The sequence below is a fragment of the Littorina saxatilis genome, linkage group LG4, assembly GCF_037325665.1.
Source record: "Littorina saxatilis isolate snail1 linkage group LG4, US_GU_Lsax_2.0, whole genome shotgun sequence".
Lineage (NCBI taxonomy): Eukaryota > Metazoa > Mollusca > Gastropoda > Littorinimorpha > Littorinidae > Littorina > Littorina saxatilis.
The window spans coordinates 15,747,464-15,769,542 of record NC_090248.1 but is presented as its reverse complement, the minus strand read 5'-3'; the positions used below and the strand labels follow the sequence as shown (position 1 = coordinate 15,769,542).

The window sequence follows — 22,079 nt, the reverse complement described above, 5'->3', positions numbered from 1 at the left end:
TTTAAAGTCGTTAGACATAGGTACCACTGTATTATAAATAATTTACTATTCATTTGCAAATTCTTTCTGTTGATCATCAGTTAGTGTGTGCATGCGTGGGTGTGTCAATGTACGCATGCTTGTGTTTTGTGGCTTCAGTAGATCTAGAAAACTCGGTCATTGACCTGTGTTCAAAAGATAGAACACCTGGTCTGCGAAGAAAACATCCATGTTTTACCTTTGTCACAAGGCTGGGTTGGATTTAATCTCACCGCTTATTGAGGACAACATACTTTTCCTCTTTGTACATGTACTTAGTGCGTGCGTAAGTAAAACTGACTTCTTTAGTACAGAGAACAAAATGGAAGCATTATTACAGTCTTGGTCCTACTCCTAGGCACACACACACACACACACACACACACACACACACACACACACACACACACACACACACACACGCTCACACACTCACACACTCACTCACACACACATCTTGCATCATAGTTCATGTTGACAAGGTTGTTACAAACAGAAACGACACATCTGTACACTTTGGAGTCACACAGTATCACACACACACACACACACACACACACACACACACACACACACACACACACACACACACCTCACACACCTCTCAAAGAGAGTAATTTCTTGTTCAGGGGGTAAATCCAGGACATACAGTATTCAAATGAAAAAAAAGAAGAAAAAAGCGAAATGCGTCGCTCAACGCCGAAAACCAGAATTTTACGGTTACTCTGCTCTAGTCCAAAGTCTTGCTCCTATCCTCTATAATCCGCTACCAGGTCCATGTTTTTCAATGCAAAAGCAGTCACTCTAGCTTGCCGAATTCCGGCATGTGTGTCGACCAAATTTGAGCATTTTTTTTAGATTGAAGTGTGGAAATGTCTCATCTTCGGCGACTTGACAGTACAGGATGTCCTCCGCCACCTTGACTGTGACAAGCCTGAAGATGACGAAGAATCGGATTACATTGTGCCGAATTAGCCAGAAAGTGACAATGGTGATGATAGTCAACAACTAAGCACTGGAAAAATAAACACCACAAAAACAAACAAACAACAAAACAACCAAGCACTGGCACTGGTCGCGGTCATGTTCGCGATCATGGTGGGGCACACTGTGGTGGTGTTGTTTGTTTACGATATAACCCTTTTCAAGATGCACGCTAAGTTGTTAGCACAGCAACCACTGATTAATTTGAAGGTTTATAAAGAACTATTTCTGTGGCCTACTTTTGCAACATTTTAAATGCATTGCTTGAAAAAAAAGAAAGTAATGGCATTTTCAAATTGACTATTTGTGTTTTCATTGCATGGCTGAGGCAACTGTTGGCCAGAGAAAACAGCTGTTCTGAGGCAATGTAGTCCAAATAGGGTTAAAGGGTCTGTGATATTATTACACCCCCGGTATAGGGGTGTGTATAGGATTCGGTCGATGTGTTTGTTTGTTTGTTTGTGTTCGCATATAGATCTCAAGAATGAACGGACCGATCGTCACCAAACTTGGTGAACAGGTTCTATACATTCCTGAGACGGTCCTTACAAAAATTGGGACCAGTCAAACACACGGTTAGGGAGTTATTGGTGGATTAAGATTCTACAAGGACTTATAGAGGGACATATTAATGGTCAAAGGGAAATAACCTTCTCAGTTGGTGGCAGTGAGAATGGTAAGGACGGGGGTGTTTTTCCTACCTCGGAGGAATTTCTTGTTTAGACAAAATTTTAAAGGTACTGAACTTGTCAAATCCACGGGGCTTTTAGTCATACCTCAGGCAGCTGTCAGTTAGAAGAACTACCAAGTTTCATTGACTTGCACCCAAAGAGTCAAGAACTGCGATTTTTTTACGAATTAATTTCGTACTCGGACCCGGCTGGTCTTGGCCTATTTTTGGATCTAAATTTAGATCAGGTAGATCACCACATCATGCACAAAAAGACACGTCACTGGCAAACTATGTCAGACGTCATCATGAGTTTGTGTAAAACAAAATGGAGGCCGGAATCACTCAGTTGAATCAAACTCCGACCAAACACCACGTAATAACTAGGTTAATTTATGCACTCGCGTGAACAAGAAACTGTCGAGCTTCACAGATGAGATGTCGTCGTTGGGTAGTTTTGGGTTTGTTTTACTACCAGGCATGGGAATTGTCCGCCGAAAGGCAAATTTCCGCCGAATTTATTTTTTGTTCCGCCGAAAAAGCAAAAGTGTCCGCCGAAAAAATAAATGGGGGAGGCAAAAATGGTTCCAAAAACTGAATTTAATGGCAAACTTGAAGTTTACATGACACCAAATTGCACCAACTGGGTTCTTTGGAGAGAAAAAAATCCGGGGGGACATGCCCCCGAACTCCCCTAGCAGGGCTAGGCGCTTCGCGCCGTCGACTTTGCCATTACTTACAAATTTTCAGCCTTTTTTACTTTTTTCAATTCCCATGCCTGTTACTACCATAGGAGGATTTTTGAACTGTAAATGCACTCAGCTGCAACAAAAACGAAAAAACGAAGGCTGTGAGCTGCACTGTGCCTTTAAGATTGTACTGGTCAAAAATAAACTTTTTTAAAATTTCTGTGTGAAGATGCAAGTCGCATGGAATTTCTAGGTATAAGAGTTTTGTTTTATTTTAATTTTATTTTTAAAGTGGGTGTTTATTTGTAATAGACAATGTTTAGAAATAACTAATTCATCTATTGCCATAAAATATTGAGAAGCTGATAGATGTCTGGTGAAGTGGTATCAATTAAAAATAAAAAACCAGACTTTTTAAAATGGAAACCAGGTATGTATTGTACATCTGATTTTGTTTTCTGTGTCAAGGCAGGGGATCGATCTCTTGCTGATGTTGTGGCCCATGAGATTTCCCACAGCTGGACTGGAAACCTTGTCACGAATTCTACATTTCAGGACTTCTGGTATGTTTACAGAGTTTTCTGTATTTCTGTTATGTTGTGATCACAGAGTTGATGTTAACTCTTCACGTCCTGTACACATTTCTCTATTGCTAAGCCTCAGTCCCGTAAGGATTTGATAAAAATGACCAGAAACTGGGTATCTTTGTGTTTTAACCTCTTCTGAACTATTTTATGAATAGATTGCATTCACATTTCACAGTTCAATTGGGAAAAGCTTACTCTATGTGCCTGTACCAGTTTATTCCGTTTTTGTTGTTAATTATGCTGCATAATTTTGCATCGCGTCCGTCTCGTCCGTGTCACTTGACGAAAATTTTACCGGCGGGAAAAGTCCGACAAGTTACCAGTATTATTACTGAAGAAACACTCGAAGCTTACATTTCAATGTCACGTGATTGTCTGCTCCAAGTCCCAGCACTTGTTCTGCCACTAATTCGTTGATAATATCCCGAAAATTGGTCTTTACTGAGTGAATCGGCATCACCAGAGATGGTCGCAAAATCTCCGTGAAAAAAACCTCGATAAAAATCTGTTGCAAACTACCAAAACGTTCACCAAACGAACCAACCGCAGAGCAGCCATGTGCTTGTTTACAAAGGAAGTGACCTAAATGTGGTTTTCAAGCACAGAAGAGCGCTTCCGTCCTGTGAGGTCATTCCTAAGTATAGAAACAAAGTCGTGCGGTATCATGTGGTACAGGACTACGGCGGATGTGCGAAATCGTGTGGTACAGGATATGAAGAGTTAAGCACATTTACAAAATAAGCGAATGAGTTAACAAGAGATTTGATTGTACATTTTATTATTGGCTTTAAGGGTAGTGCATTAACACATTGAACAAAATACAGTCGAACCCACCTAAAACGAACACGCTAGTTACGAATTTTGACTTATAACGTATTAGTTTTAAGTTCCCAACTGAATACCTCTTTCTTCATGCTTAAAAAAAATGCTTGAAACGAATTCTTTGTAACGAATTTATGCTTATTACGAGCACTTTTTGGATTCCCAAGCATGCATAATGTCTGTAATTTACTCACGCTTATGACGAAATCTTTAAACTCGTCTCGAGATCGACATATCATGGGAATTTGAGAAGTTTGAATGTGTCAAAGTCTTCCCTTACGTCGACTGCTTGAACCATCGCTCAACCGATCACTGAATAAAGTTAAACTGATTACACTGTTCGATTAGCGATTACCGGTACTTTATTAGCTCTCTACTCAAGACTCGGCGCTTTTCTCTCTCTTTCGCGAATCTTTGTTTGTCAACAAGTCGTCGTGACAAGATAGCGTACAGAAAAACACCAGATGTATTAGGATCTTGCGCGTCTCGCGATAGTTGGAGGAGCGAGAGCCGCCATGTTGTGTTTTCGTCTGCTCGAAATGTGCGCAAAAGTCGTAAATCATCCCAAAAAAGCTTATTCCGGGCGGGACTACATGTGTGTGTTGGTTACAAATTGTGTGTGTGATATTTTTCTTCAAACTTTTTCACTTTTCTTCTTTGTTTCACTTGTTTATTCTCGGAGCCGATTTCGCCAAATACCGTACTTTCGTTTGCCTGGTTGTTTTGATTGATTGACACGATCTGATTATATTAAAAAAAAAAAATCAATCAATTCTCTTAATGCGAATTTCGGTTAAGACGAACTTATTTCCCGATCCCCAGTGATTCGTCTTAAGCGAGTTCGACTGTACACAATGATTCTGGCCTTGTTTATGGACATCGGGCTTGTTATCCTGGGTAAAAGATCAAGATTTGACATCTTTGATATCTGAGACGGATGGTGCCAGGAGACTGCCAAGGTCATTGTAGCAGAAGCATGTATACCACTATAGAGGGGATGTTATCAGGGTTCGTACAGGTCATGGAAAACCTGGAAAGTCATGGAATTTGATTTTTAATTTTCCAGGCCTGGAAAGTCATGGAATTTCAATTCAAGCCATGGAAAGTCATGGAATTTAACAAAACATATCGCTAGGTTTCATTTGTTTTTGATGAATGTATGACCTTTCATGAAGTAGTTTTGTTTTTATATTTAGTCAAGTTTTGACTAAATATTTTAACATCGAGGGGGAATCGAAACGAGGGTCGTGGTGTATGTGCGTGTGTCTGTGTGTCTGTGTGTCTGTGTGTGTGTGTGTGTGTGTGTGTAGAGCGATTCAGACTAAACTACTGGACCGATCTTTATGAAATTTGACATGAGAGTTCCTGGGTATGAAATCCCCATACGTTTTTTTCATTTTTTTGATAAATGTCTTTGATGACGTCATATCCGGCTTTTCGTGAAAGTTGAGGCGGCACTGTCACGCCCTCATTTTTCAACCAAATTGGTTGAAATTTTGGTCAAGTAATCTTCGACGAAGCCCGGGGTTCGGTATTGCATTTCAGCTTGGTGGCTTAAAAATTAATTAATGACTTTGGTCATTAAAAATCTGAAAATTGTAAAAAAAAATAAAAATTTATAAAACGATCCAAATTTACGTTTATCTTATTTTCCATCATTTGCTGATTCCAAAAACATATAAATATGTTATATTTGGATTAAAAACAAGCTCTGAAAATTAAATATATAAAAATTATTATCAAAATTAAATTGTCCAAATCAATTTAAAAACACTTTCATCTTATTCCTTGTCGGTTCCTGATTCCAAAAACATATAGATATGATATGTTTGGATTAAAAACACGCTCAGAAAGTTAAAACAAAGAGAGGTACAGAAAAGCGTGCTATCCTTCTTAGCGCAACTACTACCCCGCTCTTCTTGTCAATTTCACTGCCTTTGCCATGAGCGGTGGACTGACGATGCTACGAGTATACGCTCTTGCTGAAAAATGGCAGCTACTTGACTAAATATTGTATTTTCGCCTTACGCGACTTGTTGTTTACTTTTGCCAGTTCGTTTTTGGAACTTTGCAAAGCAGTGTCGTGTCGTCTGTTTAGGTCTGGAGAAACACCAATGAAAAGAGCCGAAGAATTCCCGAGCGTTTCTATTGGGTTTGCTTTTGATTATCCATGTATAACCTGCTTCCTGCAACTATGGTAACCGGGGATTTATTGCCTGGGAAACATGAGATTTATTTCCCAGGTGCTTGTGAATGAAAACTCGTGAAAATGATGACAATGGTTTTTGTTACCCAGCTGGTTATGAATGAAAACTAATGAAAATGATGACATTATTCTTTAGTCATACACAAGGTGCAACCAGTCAATAGGGTTCAGGGATCAAAGTTGAGGGGAAAAAGTCACGGCTCACAAGATCGAGAGAGGAGAAGGATGGTCATGTAATATGTGTGTGTGTGCTGCTTCATACCCTAGATCATAATGTGGGTGGTTTGATATGGCTGAGTTTCTAATGAGTTTCAGAAGCTTCAAAATAAAAAGTGATGCAATTTTGTTTCAGGCTTAATGAAGGCCATACAGTGTTTGCTGAGCGCAAGATCACGTCTCGAATGCATGGAGGAGAGCCTCTAAGACAGTTCCTCGCAAATGAAGGGTGGAAAACACTGCAAGAGACTGTGAGTGGCACACAGTGTCATCTGCATGGCGCTTACAATATCAGCATAGATGTATGGGGCTTAAATGCCTGAGACTGGAATTCTGTCAGTTTGATGAAGGTTGATGCTGGAAGAAATTGAAGGAAGAGAAAGTTTGAACTTCAACAAAACAAGCGTAATGTATTAACACTGGGTGAAGGGGGGGGGGGGGGGGGACTTGTACTGTTGGCCTGAGAAAGGTGTGAGAGAGATGATGGGATATGACACTTGATTTCAATGTAGCATAATTGCTTTGGTATGTTTGTATCAGAGTTGAGCCAGTTGAACTGACGCAGGAACAGAACAGGATTTTTTTGCATGTTGCTTAAGCAGGACGGTTCTGTTCTTATGTTAATGTTTTTTTGGTTATGCTTGTTGCTTTTGATGCTATGGTGAATGGATATGTGGAGGTATGTAGGGCTTTCTGTGGTGTGTGCAGGTTGCCACATTGACCAAGGCCAAGGAGAGCGCTTACACCAAGCTGATCCCTGACCTCACAGGAGTGGATCCAGACGATGCCTTCTCCTCTGTGCCGTATGAAAAGGGATTTGCTCTCCTTTGCTACCTGGAGCAAATTCTTGGTGGTTCAGGTTAGCTTTTTACATTTAGTCAAGTTTTGACTAAATGTTTTAACATAGAGGGGGAATCGAGACGAGGGTTGTGGTGTATGTGTGCGGGTGTGTGTGTGTGTGTGTGTCTGTCTGTCTGTCTGTGCGTGTGTGTGTGTAGAGCGATTCATACTAAACTACTGGACCGATCTTTATGAAATTTGACATGAGAGTTCCTGGGAATGATATTCCCGGACATTTTTTTTCATTTTTTCGATAAATACCTTTGATGACGTCATATCCGGCTTTTTGTAAAAGTTGAGGCGGCACTGTCACACCCTCATTTTTCAATCAAATTGATTGAAATTTTGGCAAAGCAATCTTCGACGAAGGCCGGGGTTTGGTATTGCATTTCAGCTTGGTGGCTTAAAAACTAATGAGTGAGTTTGGTCATTAAAAATCGGAAACTTGTAATTAAAATTATTTTTTTTATTAAACGATCCAAAAACAATTTCATCTTATTCTTCGTCATTTTCTGATTCCAAAAACATATAAATATGTTATATTTGGATTAAAAACAAGCTCTGAAAATTAAAAATATAAAAATTATGATCAAAATTAAATTTCCGAAATCGATTTAAAAACAATTTCGTCTTATTCCTTGTCGGTTCCTGATTCCAAAAACATATAGATATGATATGTTTATATTAAAAACACGCTCAGAAAGTTAAAACGAAGAGAGGTACAGAAAAGCGTGCTATGCAGCACAGCGAAACCCCAACAGCGCTGAACAGGCTCGTCAGTTTCACTCCGTGCTCAGTTTCATTGAGGTTTCGCCCAGATTTTCTGGCAAAAAATCAGGCTCCAGAACAAGCATCTCCGCTGGTTCATATCAAACCTCTAACCAAGATCCTGGCTCCCGGAGATCCAGATTTGGTCAATTGTCCGGTCCGAGCCCTTGACATCTACCTTGCCCGTTCGCAGCCGCGTAGATCAGAATCTCAAAAGCTTTTATTCATCTCCCTTAACACGGTGAGACAAAAAGACATTTCTAAGACGACTCTGGCTCGGTGGGTGTCGACTCTCATTAGACAAGCTTACGAGTGGAGCCGTTTGGACAAGGGGGGGACGCAGCCTGTCTTTTCCCTTGACTCTGCCCGAGTCCACGAAACCAGGGCTTGGGCCTCCTCCTTGGCCGTTTTAAGGTCGAGGAGGCTGGATGAGGTGTTGTGCACAGCTTACTGGGGCTCCAACGATGTCTTCATCAATTATTACCTCAGAGACATCGCGGCTGTCCATCAGGACGGTTCTAGAGCCCTTCCTGCCTTAGTTTAAGAGTGAGTTAGATTTTTCTTTCCCACCGCCTTGTTGAAGCTATCTGCTTTATGTGATTCGGAGTAAGAATATGTAATTTAATCGAAAATTTCAATAGTAAATTTCCATTTGATTAATATACTTACCCGAATCACATAGTTTATGCCCTCCCACCAACCCCGCTTATGGTTTTTTAGTTTTCTTTAAAGCCGTATGATCTTGACCACGTGTGGAGGAGCGGTAGTGACGTTGTACACACCAATGGGAGGTAACTCCCCTGGTCTGTGGTCATTACCAAGGCTCCCTTTACACTTTTTGTGGTGGGGTTGCTTCCCTTTTAAATTGTTTAAGACGGGTAGCCTTTTCAGACCTAAGCATCTCAGACTATGTCAATGCTTTATGTGATTCGGGTAAGTATATTAATCAAATGAAAATTTACTATTGAAATTTTCGATGTTTTTGGCAAGGTACTGACCTGTCCTTTCCCATTTTGTCCTGCTTTGAAGTACAGTGGAACCCCTCTCTAGCGACCTTGAAAATGTTGACAAAAATCGGTCCTTATGGAGGGGGGTCCTTACAGAGGGAGGGGGCGGGGTCAGGGGGCCACAAAGAAAGTCACCTCAGATTTTCTTAAAAAAGGAAAACAGAGAAGTTTGAGTTGCTGACGACCGTTTCCTTAAGCAAACTGCTTCGATTTCATGTTTGACATTGTCGATGGTGTCCACCAGTTCTTGTGCATGTTTCAATGCAAAAGGAGTTAGTTTCTGAGCAAGCATTCTTTACAGCAGTCCCTGCAATGTATGGCCCCCGGCGTGAGCGGCCACCTGACATGTACGGACACATTTGCTCGGCACAGAGTGTTTTCCTTCTATATATGCCCCCTGCCCCCCTTAAACGGACACCTGCAAAACGTGGACACGGACACTAATTTTTGGTCCCAACAGCAGGTCACGGACAGACATCGTCAAATTTTCACCACACCAAAATCGATAACAGAGCAGTCCGGCTCTTGGTACAAAGGTCAAAGCAGCAAAGACGTGATGACAGTCTCTGTTAACTTGGGTGCACGTGTACCCATCAGGAGGGGGTTAATTTGGGTCAGGAGTGGAGTACACGCACTTTCTTGCTTTCAAATGCGAAGATGCCAACATGAAACTGCACTATGCTCTTTATTCTTGTCTGTTGGACGTAAGCAACAGAAGCCACAGTCGATGAAGGCCCTCCGAGAAAGAGAGTGAAAAGTCGGCCACCGTTCTCAGCATCGTGTATCTGTGTGTAACCTCTTTCATTGACAAGATACTCTTGTTTCCCCGCAGCCTTGACCAGTGAGTCGGTTACCTAATCTGTGAACCCTTCAGTTGTGTTGCTTTGTCAAAAGTTAGACAGTCAACTAGTTTTGCTCTGAGTGAACAGTGCAGCTGGCCTCAATTAGCCGGTGACACCTCTCTGGCCACAGCACCAAACAGTACATGGCTGGGGGGAGGGAGAGAGAGGGGAGGGGGGGGGTGGGGGTAGCTGGCTAAACTCGGTGGGGTGTCCGGTGTCACTGCATGTCAGCAGGAAGAGCATTGGAGAGAAATAGAGAGGTGTACTCTTCCAAACAATTTCCAAGGATCAGTTGTCAAGGCTTAGGGTAGTCAGTGAGGGAGAGTGAGAGCGGTGTTGTGTACAGTGTATTAAATTACATATCTTTACCCAACTCACAAATAGCAATTAACTCTAGTTCAGTGCTGGTAACGCTGTACGCGTCCCCTTGGTAACAAGGGAGACCACTCTAAAAAAGAAAGTGATCAATCCCATAATGCCAGACTATTGCTAGTCCGACTTCCGTATGCGTGCGCATACGCCGCCATATTATCATTCTAAAACTCAGCGTCAACAAGACTGGTCGCTTATCAAGTACGCTCCGGCTGTTTTCAGCCTTGTTTCTTAGTCTACTGACTTTGGCTTCGCCCCTTGGTCTGCCGCTGAGCTTTATCTACACCTTTGCTGTTTGGGTGAGACCTTTCCTGTTTTATGAAAACTTTGGCGACATTTTTTGTCGCGCTTTTGCGAATTTGTATGAAATTTTCTTGTAGAAATTTTTCGTAAGTTCGTTATGTCAGGGCGGAGAACGTCAAGATTAAACCTAGTTTGAGACAGACTACTGCTGCAGCGTCTCCTACTAAGAAAGCTTTCTCGGTTAGAAAGAGTAAGAGTGTCGGATAAACCGCCATTTCACTTTCAGAACCGGGAACAGACATATGTTTGGATGTTTTGGCCGACAAGCCGTCGGCCGCCATTTTGTCCGCTAAAAGGGACAAGGTCACGCGCGGGACAAAGATGTTTGTGTTGATTAAGATGTTGTTGTGTCGGGGGCATCTGGTGGTTCAGGTGTTTTGCCCTCCGACATTGCTTTGTTGTTACGGACGATTAGTTCGCAGGTTTCGACTTTGGCTGCGGATTTGACGGCAACTTAAGCAGAACTTCGTTCACTTCCGTCTGGCGTCTTCAATGTTACGTCTTTGGGGAGAATCCGGTCTTTGCCTTTGGCTTCCATTTCCGGTTCCACCTCTGCTTCTGCAACCGTTTCCGCTTTGGGTTCAACTTCCGTTGTTCAAGCGGAAGTGCACGCTTCGCAGCATGGCGACGGTCGTCTTGTGTCCCTTCTGCATGAGCGGGGGCTCACTAAAGGTATGTCTTCTCCACAAGTTGCCAGGTTCTCTGGTGACAGTGGGGTGCGATCACAGGAGCGAGTAAGCCACGTGTGTGGTGAAAGCTCTCCTGTCATCTCTGGCCATTTGCATTGTGCTCGGTCAGCGGTGGCAGGGAGCCCTGTGAATCGTAAGAATTCTGCATATACCTCTGATTCAGTGTCGGGTATGCCGGTTCTACTTCCGCCCTGGGGGCAGGAAGTTGGGTGTGTCTCAGAGGACCGCTGCAAGCCTGCAAGTCTCTCAGGTGCGCATCTACCTGACTATGGTGGAAGTTGGTGATTCTGGGATTGACCGCGAACGGCGGCTTTCCGGGGGTCACCTTCCACGGTGGACGACACCCAGCTTACTTGCCGTTCAAGTTGTCCAGCGCAGTGACGTGGGCAGCGGAAAACGGCATTTAGGTATTGTGGAAGTTGGTGATTCTAGGATCGACCGCGAACGGCTTGGCCGGGAACGTCTTTCCTGATTGCGATTGCGAGCATGAAGGAAAGGATAACGAGGGTACTTCCATATGAGGGTGCGTTCATGGGGATGGACGACACCCAGCTTAACTTGCCGTTCAAGTGGTGCAGCGCAGTGACGTGGGCGGCGGAAAACGGCATTTAAGTTTTGACCGGAAGGGGTGGTTGAGAGCTAGGTGTTACTTACTCCACCTCTATCTGGTTCCGACTTCCGGAAGTTCGGAGGAACAGGATGTTCGCTTCAGCTTCCGGGAATCGTTGTCCATTGCCCTGGAGTTGGCAAATGGCCGCGTGTAGCCGGGTTCTCCGGTGAAAGTGGTGTACGTTCGCAGGAGGAATGTAGCACGCATTTTCGTGGCTGGGCAACGTAAGCTTCCGCCCTGGGGGCAGGAAGTTGTTGGGCTGGATGATTCTTGGGTTGACCATACGAGTCTCTCTGGGGGTCACCTTTCTAACTTGGATATTGACAGGAAGGGGTGGCTGAGAAAATTTTTCTTTACTTCGTCCACCTCTTTCTTCGTTCGACGACTTCCGGAGTTCGGAGGAACGGAAAGTTCACTTCCGCTGCCGGGAATCGTCGTTCTTTGCCCTGAAGATGGCAAATGTCTTGAAGTTTGACTTCCTCTTCCTCCCGGGGGGCAGGAAGTGAGCAGTAGGGCTGGTTCTTTGTTGGACAATTAAGTCAAACAGGGAGTCAGCTTCCGGATAGCACGGTTGTGCTTGACGGCTGTTCAGATGAAGGTGCTTCCGCTTGACTGAAAAGCACTGAATTCAGGTTCCGTTTCATGTTAGCAAGTGCAGTGGCGCTCGCAGCTGAAATGGTTCGAGGTATAACGGGATCGTCCGGTGTGTTTATATGCAACCGGTTGGTTCTGAGGTTTACTAATCCACGGCCGGTTTCGCTTCCGCTTTTGCGGCTGTGTCTTCCGGTACAGGATGGGATAGCCTTCTACCGTTAACACTGTGGTGTTGGTAGTCGGCACTTTTTAGCCTTTGGCTTCCGGTTCCGTTACTGCGGTTCCTTAGCTGTTTTACAGGCTGTATCCACTTCCTCTTCCAGTTTTCCGGCTGGAAGGAGACAGGTGGATGGAGTATCTGGTCATGGAGTTCCGGTGTTTGAACATTTTCAAAACTTTTCCGATTTTTGGCAAGTATTGCCTTATCGGGATTGGTGACTGGTTCTCATCATTTCGATGATTGTTATGATGCTATTGATCAAGGGGAGGCTCATACTTCAGCTGTGTCGCTGTTCGCGGCATTTTGTAGTTGATTTGAGCCTTCTGAGGAGAATCTTTGAGTGTTAAGTTGTTAGATCCTCTGGCCCGTCGTGATATAACCTTGAGTGGTTGAAAACGACGTTAAACACCAAATAAAGAAAGAAAGAAAGAAAGATCCTCTGGCGGGGTCTTTTTGTACTTGTGGAAGTTTTCACAAGCGAGTTTTCTTTGTCTCCACTACCTTTGTGGACAACGTTCGACTTATACCTGCGGCGGTGTTGCTTTAGTTTGTGTCTTACGCTCAAGTAGCGTGTCACTCGCGGAGCGCTTTCTGTAGGCTTCGGTTAACTCCAAGCTTAAGAACTTAGGTTCTACGGAACCGCCCTTGGGTTTGGCAAACATCCATCTGGATTTTGATAGCTAGGAGAAACTGTCTGTAAGATCAAGATCTCCTAGCTCGGGTAGATTGTGGTTTCGGTTCTTTGTGATCGGCACTTTCGAACAAAACTTGCTTTTATTCTCTCGCCTGGGCGGTTATGTTCTAACTGGATATCTTTGTGGTCCGACAGGACGCAGATACAAAGGATGTAACTTTGCCGGTTTTTTACCTGAGAGTAAGCCTCTGCCTTTAAAGTATTGTTCTTTTGGCTAGACTTTAATCTCTCTCTTGTTTGAAAGGTCTCTTTTTGAGGCCGCTTCTAGGCACGCGGGCTTTTATCTATCGAAGAGACGCTCACGGTAAAAGGAAAGCGCAAGGCAGGCCTTGGCTGTTGTTTGTTTCCAAACGAAAAGCTTCAGGCTAGCTGTTATCTACTTTAGCTTTTGGCTCTATACCCTCGTTTTCACAGGGTCTTCTTCATAGATCGTTTTGGCGATCGGTTGGTCACACAGTACGGGTCGTTGCAATCTTGGTTCCAGACCTCTTAAGGCTGGCAAGAAGGCGTTTTTGCTTTCTCACATTCGAATTATACGGATGTCTACTGTAAGGGTATCCTTGAGATACTTAGGGGCTTCCCCCTCAACTCTGGATTTGATTCAGGGTCTTTATAGGGGTTTTGGCGTTTTTGTTCACTTGTCACTTAGACTGGCTTGGTACAAAGCGCTTACTTCTTACGGAAAGAACTCCTCTTCTTTCCGTTTAATGCAGGTGGCGTTCCACCTATTCTGGGTTTCCGTTTTTTCTTCCATGTCTTACTTTTGAGACTTTCTGTAATTTCTGTCACATTGTTACGGCTTGGTGCAGTGTTGCTTTAGCCCGTTTCAAGACAAGCCTGGCGGATCTACATGGAAAACGGCCAAGCTTACTCTTGTAGCTTCTGTGAGAAGTGGGAATAAGTGTACTTTCTGGCTATTTTGAATATAGACAGCTTTTTCAAGAAAGACTGATCTATGACTTTTGGGTTTCTTCGTAATTTTTCAGGCAGTTTATGCGGAAAACGGGGAAAACTAGCTTCCAATTGCATTTTCAATTTATGAAGCAATATTTTGGCTCCTTTAGAGTCAGGTTTAGTCATTTGAATATTGCGAGTTTCGAATATTTTTCTGACTTTCACTGATCTTATTAGATCATTGAATTAAAGGGCAGATATTTTGAGATTCCGGCTTAGCTAAAGATATTTCAACCGAAAAAGATGGTTCTATATCTCTCAAATTCAGGCCAGAATTTTTAGCTAAAAATCAGAAACCGGGCCAAATTTCACCTGTCATTAACATTCCTGCCTTGAGCAACATTCTTGCTCCTGGAGACCCCGACATCGTTAACTGTCCAGTTAGAACTCTCAGCAGTTACTTGTCTCGAACGCAGTTCATTCGTTCAGAAAGTCAAAAATTGCTTTTCATTTCGCTCAATACAGCAAGGTGCAAAACATGGCGAAAGTGACTTTAACCAAGTGGGTCTCCACATTGATCAGACAAGCGTATGCCTGGTGGCATACTCAGTCCGGAGAGGTTAGGGCGGTTCTTCCCCTGACTTCGGCAAGAACTCATGAGGCAAGGGCATGGGCCTCCTCTGTGGCAGTGCTCCGATCAGGCCGTATGGCTGTTGTATTGGAGGCGGCCTATTGGTAATTAGAGGATGTCTTCCTGAGTTATTATCTCAGAGACATCTCCTCCTTGAGACGGGACGGCAGTTTTGCGCTACCTGCTATGGTAGCCGCAGGACAAGTCCTTCTTCTTTGATTTTCGGTCTGTACCCGCCACCTATAGTAGCAATCTGCTATTTGTGAGTTGGGTAAAGATATGTAATTTAATCCAAAATTTTATAAATAAATTTTCATATACCGTACTTTTCGGACTATAAGGCGCTGCCGTGTATAGGGCGCACCCCCTACTTTTTAAAAAAAAATGAAAAAAGCCTAGAATAAGGCGATGCCATGGATAAGGCGATGGTGTCGTGCATAAGGCGATGGGATGAAAGAAAAAAATGAAGAAAAACATCGTACATAGAAAAAAAAACCAACAACATCAATGATCAAACATGGCGACCGCTCAAAATCGGCAGGAAGCATCAGTCACCTCTGGCCAGCGTGCACCTTTTCCGCGGAAAGACTTGCGTGACTTTTTACATCCCAACAGCTGACCTCTCTGTTTACGCCATTTGCGAACCATGGATTCATTCAGGCCTAGTTCGAACGCTGCCTTTCGGTTGCTCTCCAGTCGTATCGCAAGATCGATGGCTTTAATCTTGAAGGCAGCATCGTATGAAGCTCTCTTCGTTTTCGGCATCTTGACAGTGACAAAGTCGAAGTGCAAGTTGAAGCGGTACCCAGTTGAAGTGTCAAGAGACCGACTGTCGACTGTCGTGTTTCAACGCAACTAGTGTTCAGGTAATTTTTTCGGCGATCAACATTGCTTGAATTGTGTTCACTTAAATGGTTGTTAGTTGCTCATTGATTTCAAGTTCACAGTGCTCGTGAAACCTATTTTATCCGAGAATAAGGCGACGTCGTGTATAAGGCGACCCCACGATTTTAAGTAAAAAAAAAAAAAAAAAGTATCGCCTTATAGTCCGAAAAGTACGGTAATTAATATACTTACCCAACTCACAACGTTTATTCCCTCCCGCCTCCCCGCTGTGGTTGGTACTGGGGTCTAAAAAAGAGTGAGTTGGGCTTCGTTTTGGAATGATAATATGGCGGCGTATGCGCACGCATACGGAAGTCGGACTAGCAATAGTCTGGCATTATGGGATTGATCACTTTCTTTTTTAGAGTGGTCTCCCTTGTTACCAAGGGGACGCGTACAGCGTTACCAGCACTGAACTAGAGTTAATTGCTATTTGTGAGTTGGGTAAGTATATTAATTAAATGAAAATTTATTTATAAAATTTTAGATTTCCGACTGAAGAGTGAAAAGTCACTGCCACAAGATCGGCATGCAGTCAATAAAGCCAGACAAGAAGAATGATTATGACATGCGGCTCTATCTGCTGGTTTTTTATTCAAACTGGTTTTTTAACGCTTATTCTCACAAAGCATCTGCACACCTGCCTCTGTGTTGTGTTTGTGTGGCTGCTTTTGTATGATTTCAGTGCATGGTGAGTGCGTTCACTGCCTTGTCACCACTTTCCCACCTTTTCAAAATGTTTTCTTTGTCTTGGATAATTCTTTGAATTTGCGATTTTCCAACATCAAGACTTTTTGCAATCGCGATGGCAGTTTCTTCCTTTTTGTGTCTGTTCACAACATTCACTCGATTTTCGAGAGTTAAATATTTTATTTTCTTTGTCGACGCCATGTCGATCTCCACTGCTCTTCTGTCCAAAGACTGTCTATTCTGACTAAATTGAACGGTGTATGTTGGTCACGTGAGTTTGTTTTCTCGATGATTGGTTTGTGATGTTTACTCAGCCCACCCAACCAATCACACCTCTCAGCGGTTTAGTGCCTTTGCTTATGCGAGACGGTTATAACTGGTTATAACCGGTTTGTCAGTGATGCGTTACGCTGACTGAGAGTCTTGGCTTTGTCTCACAAAGTCGTTACACAAGCTGTTAGGTCGGTCCTTAGACGTTAGAGCGGGGTGGTCGCTACACTGGTTTGTTTGTTTGTTTGTTTGCTTAACGCCCAGCCGACCACGAAGGGCCATATCAGGGCGGTGCTGCTTTGACATATAACGTGCGCCACACACAAGACAGAAGTCGCAGCACAGGCTTCATGTCTCACCCAGTCACATTATTCTGACACCGGACCAACCAGTCCTAGCACTAACCCCATAATGCCAGATGCCAGGCGGAGCAGCCACTAGATTGCCAATTTTAAAGTCTTAGGTATGACCCGGCCGGGGTTCGAACCCACGACCTCCCGATCACGGGGCGGACGCCTTACCACTAGGCCAACCGTGCCGGTCGCTACACTGGTGACAACTATATAAGGAAACACATCGGTAAAAAAAAAAAAATAATAAAAAGGGTCGTTGTGGCGGGGTAGTCGTTAGAGAGGGGGGTCTTTGTGAGGGGTTCCACTGTAGCTTATTTTCAACCAGTCTGTGGCAAATTGCCCTTGCATAATGGATGATTGTTTGAAATAACTCCTTTGGGTTTGTTGGTGTTGTGAAAGAGTTACCTTTTCTTGCAAAAGCTCTGACAAACAAAGGATTGACCAATCACTAGCGAGTGGTCTGTCAAAAACACGTGGACCGGAGCACGTGTTTCCAACAGACCTCTCGCTAGTTGGTCCATCCTTTGTTTGTTAGAGCTTTTGTAAGAAAAGGTCCCTCTCCCACAACCCATACAAACCCGACTGAGTCGCAGTCAATGTAGAAATTGAATCCATTGGTAGTGATGACAACAAAATAGGTTGATTAAAATCAACATGGCCGAAGCAGTGTTTTCATAAAAGAAGCGGTATTGTACGGACACATGTTGTATTTGGGTTACATGTGTTGCAGAGTATTTGAAAATATGTAGGTATAAAAACATGCGAAGAACCGTGATAAGTCCGTGTTGTGAATACAGTGGAGTCCTGAGCTATAACGAACCTGGGTATAACGAAATCCCTCTTTTAACAAACTGCCATTGATTTCCCGGTAGACAGCCTTCTATTTCTTACTTGTTACTTTCCGGCTACATCGAACCTTTTGAACTCATTTGCATAACGAACCCCTCTTTTAACAAACACGTTTTCATCGCCCCAGAGCCGTTTTGTCTCAAAAAGTCACAAGGCTACAACGAACTGATGTCAATAATTGTCTCCAAAGACAAAAATACACAAAAATACACAAACACAAGTGCACATCGCGTGATGAGCGAACTCTGAACAAACTAACAGCGGGAGGTGCACGGAACAGATCGAACCAAAACCGAAAGTTGTGGTGACGTCATGACATTTTGCGATGTACGTCAGCGAAGCTCGTGCACATGTGGTCTGTCTTGCTAAAAACAATGGCTGACGAACATGGTTTCGAAATCTGGAACTGTTTTCTCCGATCCGTGACCGAGTGACGCGATATAGAACCACGCGTTCGTTTGAATCAATACTCTCCTCAGGCAGTGAAGTCTCCTAAATTGCTCAACACTGTGGACAGTCCGGAGTGCAGTTATGTCCCGTGAATGAGCGAGTCAAAGTTTTATCGTGAAATCTGACGCTTTTCATGCACCACCCGCTGTTAGTTTGCCTCTCTCTATGGATTATATTATGAAGCTGTTGAAAACATGCAGAGATTGTACTCTCCAAGGAAAGATCGATGGGACGATCATTTGAAGGTGATTGGGAAAACTTGTCTTGAGGCCATTTAGGGTTGAAAACTCTACAGCGAATTACTGATATAACGAACTAAAATGTATCTCCCTTGAGATTCGTTGTACCCGGACTCAACTGTATAGTCAAGTGGATAAATTGACTAAGTATCACACTAGTTTTGCTGCTATTGTGTTGGGTTTGTTTTGGCGGGAATTTTGTTAATTCTTTTATTATCTGTATTGTCATTATATGTTAACTTCATACAAAATAGAACCCACATGCAAAATACATTACCCCCCGCGGGTTAGGGGGAAGAATTTACCCGATGCTCCCCAGCATGTCGTAAGAGGCGACTAACGGATTCTGTTTTTCTTTTTACCCTTGTTAAGTGTTTCTTGTATAGAATATAGTCAATGTTTGTAAAGATTTTAGTCAAGCAGTATGTAAGAAATGTTAAGTCCTTTGTACTGGAAACTTGCATTCTCCCAGTAAGGTAATATATTGTACTACGTTGCAAGCCCCTGGAGCAATTTTTTGATTTGTGCTTTTGTGAACAAGAAACAATTAACAAGTGGCTCTATCCCATCTCCCCCCCTTTCCCCGTCGCGATATAACCTTCGTGGTTGAAAACGACGTTAAACACCAAATAAAGAAAAGAAAAGAAAGAAAGCAAAATACATTAGTTCCAAGGCAGTGGCAGACTGCTAGCGAGTCAGGTTTTAGCAGCGTAAAAATCCACTGATTGCTAGCGAGTCAGGTTTTAGCAGCGTAAAAATCCACTGAAATTTGTCTTCTGTCCCTTCTGTTAAGATGGCTTTTTCCGCCATGAGCCAACACGGATATTAGCCAGGAAGGGAAAAACTACATATTTTGTATTTCGGCAACAGCGCGATCACTGATGAATGACTGACTTTTTAGCAAGAGGTGTCAAAGGTTCTGTCGAAGCAGAAACATGCATGATACGGGTTGAACTCGATGCGAAGCAGAATTTTTTTTCTTCTTTTTTTTCTTCTTTTTTTTCTTCTCTTTTTTTTTTTCTTTTTTTTTCGACCTCAGTTGCATGCAGGCTGCTTCAACCCTTCCTTGTTTTCTTCTCTCTTTTTTCTTTCCTTTTTGAGTCACTTGAGAAAAAGTGACTCTATGTAATCGGTCAGTGTTAGTCTGTCCGGCCGGCCGTCCGGCCGGCCGTCCGTAGACACCACCTTAACGTTGGACTTTTCTCGGAAACTATCAAAGCGATCAGGCTCATATTTTGTTTAGTCGTGACCTCCAATGACCTCTACACTTTAACGATGGTTTCGTTGACCTTTGACCTTTTTCAAGGTCACAGGTCAGCGTCAAAGGAAAAATTAGACATTTTATATCTTTGACAAAGTTCATCGGATGTGATTGAAACTTTGTAGGATTATTCTTTACATCAAAGTATTTACATCTGTAGCCTTTTACGAACGTTATCAGAAAAACAAGGGAGATAACTAGCCTTTTCTGTTCGGCAACACACAACTTAATGTTGGGCTTTTCTCGGAAACTATAAAAGTGACCGGGCTCAAATTTTATGTGAACGTGACTCATTGTGTTGTGAATAGCAATTTCTTCCTGTCCATCTGATGCCTCATATAATATTCAGAACTGCGAAAGTGACTCGATCGAGCGTTTGCTCTTCTTGTTTTTTGTTTTTGTTTGTTTTGTTTTTGTTTTATTTTTATTTTTTTCTTGTAAATAGGCGGTGAGCATCCTTCTTCATTGGTCTTTTTTCTTCTTTTTAACTCCAACATAGAGGTATATTACACTCATGAGACATGGACATTTTCTCTTTACAATGGAAATATTCCTTCTATTTACAAATCAAATTTTCTAATTAATATTTGAAACTCAAAAATTACAAACACTGATCCCCAACAAGTTGTCTTTCTAAAAATACTAACACACATTTTCCCAATTAATATTACGTGATTTACAAAATTTCTCATCTTTTTACAACAACTTGTGTCTTGATAACCAAATATTATATCCTGCATCTTAAACTTAACCCTTAATCCAGCCTTTTCCTCTATCCAGTTTTCTATCTTCGTCCAAAACAACTTTACCGGTATGCACTCATAAAAAAAAATGTTCAACAAAATCAAATTCTCCCTGACTTGCATTTTACATAATAAAATATTTGTTGGATATATGTTATGTAAAATTTTCCATTGCAATTCTCTTAACCTCACTTCTTTGGAAACAGGCAAGGGTCCAAATTTCCTTATCTACTTGTACACCAAACTTCCTCAACCAAAAATTATATACACAAGGTTTTTCTACAGCAGTATCTACACTTTTCTTTTCTATCACTTTTCGTATTTGGCTTATTTTTATCATATACAGGCTACCATCAAACAATTGCTTATCCATCTGGAAGCCAATGCATAGCCCCTCCATAGGAGCCTAAATTGATGACGTCACTGCAATAAAGTCTGTGGACTCCATAAAGTCTCTTATTTCTAATGCATGGACCGCGCATAGAGCCTTATGTCGGCCATAAAGTTATAGCAGGCCCCTCCTTCCAATAAGAGTTATGGAACCCGCTATTGGAGCGTTTAAAATGGCGGCTCCTTTCATGCCGATTCAGGATAAGAAGAAATTTGAGAAGCAACCGGATCTTTCTTGACCGCCTACATACACTGAATCGTTACGACGATGTGGAACTGTACAGAAAATTCCGCTTTCGTCGGCAGGACATTCTTGCAATCACGGATGAACTGTAAGAGCAACTCGAACTGCCGAATCGAAAGGGTGCATTGCCGCCGGTTCTGCGGGTTATCTTGACTTTGGGTCAGTTTTTACGCGTGCGGATCTTTTCAAGATGTGTGTGGCGAACTGATCGCGGTACATAAGTAATAATGATAATAATAATAATAATACGGGAATGTATAACATCAAACACAGCATGCAGAACCAGCAAGAGAGTGACTTATACCTTTATGGCGAGGGTACCGGAATGGATATAGTTTCCAGCAAGTTTTATCAGGAGACGGGCTTTCCAAACTGTCTGCGGCAAATGGTGTACAACTGACCCGCCGCGAAGCATCACAAAGCTTGACGCATGCGCAGAGACACAGGATGACGGGGAATCCCTTCCACTATCTACGTGTTAAAAATAGAGCCGCTCTTAGCTATGGCAGGCACTATTTCAACTCATGCATGCGGACCGCTGAGTTCCATAGTGCATTTCATAGCTATGCGCTCTACAGCGCTATGAAATCCTAAAAGTATGGAGGGGCTATACATTCGGCCCCTGGACAATAATATGTTTATTTTCAATCCAATTAATCCATACTTTGGGTAATGCGTTTATTAATGCCCAATAATCCAATAAAATATTTGCATTATTCTTTCCAATTTGTATATATACCTCTGCTGCTGACTTCAATCTCTTTTCTTCCACTATAAACAAATCACTTACTCTTTCAATCCCAGCATTTTTCCAATAAAAATAAAACAACATTTTCCCTTTATACCGAATCAAATCATTACTCCACAAAATCTGTTTATAAAAATTGTTTACATCAATCTTATCATGTTCCATCCTAAGCTTGTAACTCAAATGTGTCCACACTACCCTCTGCCAAAATGGGCTTCCAATCATTGTCAAATTCAATTCCTTACTCGGTTTAACATTCAAATCAAAACAACCATACCCTGAAACAACATGTCCCAGAAAC

At 42.6% G+C, this 22,079-nt stretch overlaps 1 protein-coding gene across 1 annotated transcript in view; it reads left to right on the top strand.

The window, feature by feature from the left end:
* The window catches only part of LOC138964091 (leukotriene A-4 hydrolase-like), a 116,702-nt gene that overhangs the window by 70,003 nt on the left and 24,620 nt on the right, over nucleotides 1-22,079 (top strand). Inside the window, exons 8-10 of the mRNA XM_070335979.1 lie at nucleotides 2,830-2,924; nucleotides 6,329-6,443; nucleotides 6,901-7,051. Of these exons, the coding sequence (XP_070192080.1) occupies nucleotides 2,830-2,924; nucleotides 6,329-6,443; nucleotides 6,901-7,051 (361 nt within the window). The remainder of the gene's footprint in view (nucleotides 1-2,829; nucleotides 2,925-6,328; nucleotides 6,444-6,900; nucleotides 7,052-22,079) is intronic.